The sequence below is a fragment of the Caretta caretta genome, chromosome 23 (genome assembly GCF_965140235.1).
Source record: "Caretta caretta isolate rCarCar2 chromosome 23, rCarCar1.hap1, whole genome shotgun sequence".
NCBI classification, from domain to species: Eukaryota; Metazoa; Chordata; order Testudines; family Cheloniidae; genus Caretta; species Caretta caretta.
Window position 1 is genome coordinate 10,759,765 of NC_134228.1, and position 7,094 is coordinate 10,766,858.

Below are 7,094 nucleotides of genomic sequence, written 5' to 3' on the forward strand. Positions count from 1 at the left end.
AACCCAGGGGGAGGTAGGCACATAGGACAGCTCCCCCTCAGGCCCCAGCTCACTGCAGAGGAGATTGGGTGGGGCTCTGCCTGGTCAGCTGCCCCCTCCCCCCCCCAAATCTATGGGGCAAGAATCAGCCAGCAGGCACCATGGCTACAAATCTACAGCCTTTATTACAACCCCTCCCCCACAGCCAGATGGAGGCAGGAGGGCCTCAGCGCAGCCCCCTCTCCCTGTGCACAGGATGGAGAGCTCTGTGCCGGGGGGGAGGCTCCCAACCTGTGCCCCCCAGATCCAGGCTCTAGTGGGTGCGCCCAGCTGCCCCCATCCTATAATCCCAGCCCCCCCACAGACACCCACACAACCTAGACTGGTGCAGCATCTGCCCATCTGCTTCTCCCCAGAGCCAGTCTCCCCCTCTCTGTGGGGGGGGGATGAATCCAGCCTGAGCTGGCAGCTCCTGGGGGGTGACTGCCATTACAGAAAAGACACCCCCACCTGTAGTGTACTTGAGCTGGAAGCTAAAGAGTTAAGAGCCCCCAACCCACAGAAATGATTCCCCCACCCCCGGGACAGCTGCAGCAGCCCCATAGCCAAACCCCCAGCCCCATTACTTTGGAGTAGGAGATTTGCTCTCCAAAACTGGCAGGGACCTTCCACCCCACCACCTAATCCCCCCACATAGGCAGAGGGGTGGCTGGGGGAGAAGTACGCAAAGAAGGGCAGAGGCAGCAGTCGCAGCCCTTGGGCTGTTGAGAGCAGTGGCCAGCAGTGGGTGGGGTGTCCGGGGAAGCACGGCCTGGGGAGGGAGGGGGGCAGCCCCAGCCCTTCAGTCCCGGCGCAGGTTCTTCAGCCGCTCCTCCAGGTCGGCATCAGCATCCGCCAGCGCTGCGGAGGGCTCGGCCTTCTTCCCAGCCGTCACACTGAGCGAGGCCCCCGTCGAGGGCAGGTCTGCGGGGACAGGGGGTTCAGGACACCCAGAGCACCCCACAGCCCCCACGTCCCCCCACTGAGCGAGGCTCCTGTCGAGGACAGGTCTGCCTACCCAGAGCACCCTACAGCCCCCCATCTCCCAGGCACTGGCAGGGTCAGGCAGCAAAGCCTCCTGCGCACTGCCCAGTGCCCCCGACAGCTGTGCTGCCCCATTACCCAGCTGCAGGGGAACTTGGCTCCCAGCCCCGCCCCCGTGAGCGCCTCCGGTCAGGACCCCCTTTGCCCCGTCCCCCGATGCTGGGATACTCACTGGAGAGCTCATCCGTCAGGGTCAGGCCCAGCTCGTCCAGCACCTGGGACACCACAGCATCACTGGGGGGGCAGAGATAGGTAGGTGAGAGCAGGGACACGGGCCGGACCCCCCATACCCAGAGAGGAAAGAGCCACGCCCCCAGATAACTGGGCTGGAGAGGAGGACCGGCACCCCACACACCCAGCAGCCAGGATCCCCACACACCTGGGGAAATTTAGTTGGGGATTGGTCCTGCTTTGAGCAGGGGGTTGGACTAGATGACCTCCTGAGGTCCCTTCCAACCCTGATATTCTATGAAAGGTGCCAGGACAATGCCCTGGGTGTATCCCTGGAGCAGGCACCAGCTGGGTGAGCTCATTCTCACCCCAAGGCTGTTGCTCGGCCTGGGGAACCCCTCTGGGGGGCTCAGTCTGTCACCTGTCCTGCTGATGGGCCCTGGGGCCAGATGGGAGCCAGCATCCCATAGGGGGAAAAGATCCCATGTCCCATTCCCCACACCCCTGATCCAGCCAGTCCCCTCAACCCCTGGGCCAGATGAGAACTGGCACTCCCTAGAGGGGAAAGGCCCCGGGTCCCATTCCCCAGCCCCCTAAGCCAGCCAGATCCCCATCCTGGGGCCAGATGGGAGCAGGCAGCCACTAGGGGGGAAAGGTCCCATGTTCCATTTTCCCTCCCGAGCCAGCCAGTCTCCCCAGCCCTGCCCCCCACACCTCTCCTCCTCATCATCCTCGTCCCCCATGGCGTCATCGATGGCATCATTCATCATCTCCTCCTTCATGTCCATGATCTCCGACTGCTTCTCAAACTCCATCATGATCTTCTGGATCTGGGGCAGCTTCAGCTGGAGGGGAAGGGGAATATGAATATACAGTCACTGCCTTGGGGAAATTGAGTAGACTGGCCCTACAGCGCCCCCTGCTGGGAGAGGCCAGACTGAAGTAGACAGGAGCCCCCACACCATGGCCAGCATCCCGCCCTACTCCCCCAGTACCCCTTGCTGGGAGAGGCCAGGTTGGAATAGCCAGGAGCTCCCCCCATGGCCAGCAATCCTGCCCCCTGCCCAGCCTGGCTGGCAGAAGCCCACGTACCTGTCTGTTCATGGTGGCCATGGCCTTGGTGACGCCCTTCATGGCCTGGGCCATGGAGTTGTTGGACTTGAGGGTCTGGATCTTGAGCGACACAGCCTGGATGTTCGCTCGCATCATGATGAATTTCTTGACATAGCGCCGGGTTCGCACCAGGTCCTTGGCCATGATCTTCACTGCGTCCTGCCAGGGGGATGGGTTACAGACAGAGACACCACCTCCCCCATAGCCCTCATCCCCCCTGAGCTTCACCACATCCTGCCCGGGGGATGGGTTACAGCAAGGAACACCCCCATGTACCTTTCCTTCCCCATGCTCTTCACTGTGTCCTCCCTGTGGGTGGGTTACAACTGGAGACACCCCTGCCCACCATGAACTTCACCCCATCCTGAGGGGGACAGGTTGCACTCGAGCTGGAGATGTTACCCCCGGCCCTGCCCCTCGCTCACCATCTGCCCCTGCTTCGCCATCTTCTTGATGTCAGCGATGATCTTCTTCTCCTGTGTCTCCAGCTTCTGCCGCTCGCGGTCCATATCCCGCATGGCCCGGTTCAGGGCCCGCTGGTTCTGCCGCAGCATCTCCTCCGGCGTCTTCCGGCGCCCGAACAGCAGGTCCATCTTGAGCGGGGAAAGGGGCGGCCTGCGGCTGTGGGGGACAACAGCAGCTCAGGAATTTGCAGGGAGGGGAACAGCTAGGGGAGCCCTGAGCAGCCCAGGCTGGGAGATGGGGAGCGAATCCTCTGGATCTGACAGCGAGTGGGGCAGGCAGCTGGTCAGGGCTAGTCTCCACCTCACACCCCAGGGGGCAGGGCAGCTCTAACTCCTTGTGGGCTTAGAGCTGGGTTCTCTGGAACCTGGCTCTTCCCCGCAAAGCTGGCTGGGCCAGGCTGTCCCGCTCCAGGCCATGCAATGGTAACAAGGCAGGAGTATCTGGGGGCTGTCTTGGGTGCATAGGGGGCTCCCTCTGTCCGTCCCCCTCCCCACCCCCACAGCACTTCTCTGGGTGCACCCCCCAACGACCTCTGTGCACTTCCCACCAGCAGCCCAGCCTGTCCCAACACACACAGGGCACTGCTGTGCCAGTCCCGGGGTCAGGCCCAGCCCAGCCCTGTGCAAGGCACCAGAGTGGGTCAGACCCAACTCCAGGCTGCACATGCAATAGGGACCTGCCTGGCGACCCCGCAAGGCAGGGCACAACCCCAGGCAACCCCCGCTTCAGCCTGGGCATGGGAGGCACGGTGAAGGGGGCTGACTGCCTCTAAGGGAGGAGAGGTGTCAGAGCAGCAGGCAGCTCCTTTGGAGATAGGGAACCCCCTGGACCCCACCCCAGGGAGACCCTCCCCCGCCATGCTCTATTCACGCACCTCCACAGACAGGACAACCTGCTCAGCAGGAGCCGAGCTGGGCACAGACCCCTCCCCATTGATTTGAGGCCACAGCTGATCCCAGCTGCTGGCAGCGCTGCCCCTGAGAACGAAGGGGAAACACTACTCCCAACCCCTGGAGGCACTCAGGGCCAGCCAGCCAGCACAGTACTCACCCAAAGGAGAGAGCAAGCTCGTTACAGGGGGTGGCGGCTGGAGGAAGCAGGAAACGCTGGAGTCAGGTGCACGCATACAGAGCGAGCTGCAGAGACAGGAGAGGAAGGTTAATGGTGTGGAAATGTCTCTGTGAGTCCTGGGTTTGGGGCACTGCTCTGGCCGGTCATGCTGCCAGAGGGGAATGGAGCCCAGTGCCACTGCTTAAATATAAAGTAAATATGCTGAATCCCTGAGCCTCTACCAAAAATATTGCATTCAAGGTGGTTTTTCTACACAAAGAATCAGGGGGGAAGAGATATCAAACACCTGAGGTCAAGCTTTATAAATACAGCCCAGTAGCTCAGCCAAAGTAATTATAGACTCATAGACTTCAAGGTCAGAAGGAACCACTGCAAGCCACAGAACCCCACCTACCCACTCCTGTAATATACCCCTAACCTCTGCCTGAGTTACTGAAGTCCTCAAATCATGATTTAGAGACTTCAAGTTCCAGAGACTCCACCATTTACACTAGTTTAACCCTGCAAGTGACCCATGCCACAGAGGAAGGCAAAAAAACCCAGGGTCTCTGCCAATCCGGCCCTGGGGGGAAATTACTTCCCGACCCCAAATATGCCTGTCATTTAGACCCTGAGTATATGGGCAAAACCCACCAGCCAGACACCTGGGAAAGAATTTGCTGTAGTAACTCCCTGCCCATGTAGTGTCCCATCACCAGCCATTGGAGATATTTGCTGCTAGCTATTTAGGAGACTCTCTCATTTTCAAGAGATGTAAGTAGGAACTTAAGCTCAGTCGCTTACACTTGGGCACATCTGAAAATTTTCTCCTGGGCTGATTTGAAATAATCAATTTAATTCACTGAAGACAGTTAAACCCTCTGGTTAAAAATGAATCATTTTGCTGTAAACATGAAAACTGTTCTGATATGAAAAGTTTATGGATCTAAAACATTTAGGGTTGTTTTGGTTAATAAAAGTACATATTAAATATTGTTTTGTGCTGTCAGTTAAACAGTTACCATCCAAATGTAGTTTGACACAAAACCTCACTGAATAGTTAATTCTCTAGGGGATAGCAAATGCCAAATTGCTCATTTGCTAACATAGTGAAAAAGGCCAGTTAATTCATAAGAATTTGAGAGTATTAAGCTACATAGTTACTTAAACGTATATAATTATAGGGAATTCTTCTAGGTAGCACAAAGATGTCCCACTTCTGGCGTCCAAGCTCTGTTATTAGCTGTAAATCGATAGGTGTGAATGAGTCTAGTGATCCCACAGGTGGGGGGAGGGGGGGAAATGCCCCTTTATTGGAAAATAACTAGCACCCAAAGAGAAAAGTTGATTAAAATCAGTGATCTCACAGAGGTTTCACATGAGATGATTTCAATTAATCCACCCAGCCCCAGCTGGGCCCCCCAGAGCCTTCCTCCCAGCTTCTCTACCCCTGCTCCCTAACCCACCCCACTATGCCCCACCCCCAGCCCCCCTGCTCCCTAACCCACCCCACTATGCCCCACCCCCAGCCCCCCTGCTCCCTAACCCACCCCACTATGCCCCACCGCCAGCCCCCCTGCTCCCTAACCCACCCCACTATGCCCCACTCCCCTCCCCCTACAGACAGCCTCCCCGCACCCCCCTGCCCCCAGGCGCTACAGAGACCCCGCCCGCCCCACAGAAACGAGGGAGGCGGACACAGCCCCCAACGCCCCCCAGGGTCTCACCCGCCGCCGCTGTCAGTCTGTTTCCTCCTCTCACTTCCGCCTTCGCCCCGCTGACGTCACAGAGCACGTGAAGGGCGGGGCGTCAAGTGATGCCGGTGGACGGGGCCCCGCCCCCGAGGGTACTACAGAGAGCGCGTCCCCGCCCTCTTCCCCCGCCCGGAAGTCACCATCGAGAGGAAGGGCAGAGCGACACCCCCCCCCCCCGCGCGGCGGACCACAGAGAGGAGGGCTAGAGGGGCACCCCCGAGCTCCTCCCCTCCCCCTCTAGGGCTCCGCCCCCAGCAGGAGAGACACGGGGGCGGGGCTGGGGGAGGGATGGCGGGGGACAGGGGGCTGGGGGAGGGGCTGGGAGGGGAATTGGGGGGAGTGTAGGGTGCCAACTTTCTAACGGCCGAAAACCGAACACTTTGCCCACCCCCTGCCCCGCCCCTTTCCCAATGCCCCACCCCCAGTCACTCCATAACCCCTCCCTACTTCCCTCTCCCGCATCCTCGCTCACTTTCACGGGCTGGGCTTGGGGTGCAGGAGGAGGTGGGGGTCAGGGTGTGCGAGGGTCTGGCTGGGGGAGGGGTGCAGGATCAGGGCATGGGAGGAGGCTCTGGGCTGAGGCAGGGGGTTGGGTGAGGGCTCCGGGTGGCACGGACCTCAGGCAGCCCCCAGGAAGCAGGGACATGTCCCTCCGGGCCCCAGCTCCTAGGCATAGGGGCAGCCAAGGGGCTAGACACCACCGCCTCAGCTCCCATTGCCCATGGTTCCCAGCCAATGGGAGCTGCGGAGCCAATGCTCAGGGAGGTACCTGCAGGCAGGAGCTGCGCATGGAGCCCCTGTGGCCGCCCCTATGCCTAGGAGTCAGAGAGACACGCCGACTACTTCGCAGTAGCCCTGCTGCACCGCCAGCTGGACTTTTAACGGCCCAGCCAGCGGTCCTGACCGGAGCCGCCAGGGTCCCTTTTTGACTACAGGTTTCAGAGTAACAGCCGTGTTAGTCTGTATTCGCAAAAAGAAAAGGAGTACTTGTGGCACCTTAGAGACTAACCAATTTATTTGAGCATGAGCTTTCGTGAGCTACAGCTCACTTCATCACTTCATCAGGATGAAGTGAGCTGTAGCTCACGAAAGCTCATGCTCAAATAAATTGGTTAGTCTCTAAGGTGCCACAAGTACTCCTTTTCTTTTTTTGACTACAAGTTCCCACTGAAAACCGGACACCTGGCAAACCTAGATGGGTAGGTTGGTCAGGGAGCTGATAGTGGTCTGGCGGCAGGGGGAGGGGCGTGAAGGCTGGGGTATGTTGGGCAGGGAGCTGATAGGAGTCAGATCAGGGTGGGCCTGGGTAGAGCAGAGGGGAAGGGGCTGGGAGCAGGACAGGGGAGAGGAGAGGGAGGTGGGGGCAGGGGCTGTGTTGGAGGGGGCTGGGATGGTTGGATTGAGCTACAGTCAGTCTGGGAGGCAGATTGAGCAGGGGTTGAAATGGGTTGAGGAGATAAGGCTGCATGGGCTAAGATG

The 7,094-nt window shown here is 59.3% G+C and overlaps 1 protein-coding gene across 1 annotated transcript; it reads right to left on the reverse strand.

Moving 5' to 3' along the window:
- Positions 1 to 145: 145 nt before the first annotated feature.
- On the reverse strand, positions 146 to 5,693 carry CHMP2A (charged multivesicular body protein 2A). Its single transcript, XM_048832655.2, has 7 exons — positions 5,589 to 5,693; positions 3,862 to 3,947; positions 2,772 to 2,967; positions 2,326 to 2,505; positions 1,948 to 2,078; positions 1,235 to 1,296; positions 146 to 942 (listed from the first exon to the last, which is right to left on the reverse strand). Exons 3-7 carry the CDS (start codon positions 2,937 to 2,939, stop codon positions 821 to 823), a joined length of 663 nt encoding a protein of 220 aa, XP_048688612.1. The 5' UTR covers positions 2,940 to 2,967; positions 3,862 to 3,947; positions 5,589 to 5,693; the 3' UTR covers positions 146 to 820.
- Positions 5,694 to 7,094: the final 1,401 nt, after the last annotated feature.

Coding starts and splice junctions, on each gene's coding strand:
- CHMP2A (XM_048832655.2), bottom strand. CDS start 2,939: ATGGACCTGCTGTTCGGGCGCCGGAAGACGCCGGAGGAGATGCTGCGG. Junction 2,506..2,771: donor TGGCGAAGCAGGGGCAGATG/GTGAGCGAGGGG, acceptor TCCCCCTGGCAG/GACGCAGTGAAGATCATGGC. Junction 943..1,234: donor CCTGACGGATGAGCTCTCCA/GTGAGTATCCCA, acceptor CTGTCCCCGCAG/ACCTGCCCTCGACGGGGGCC.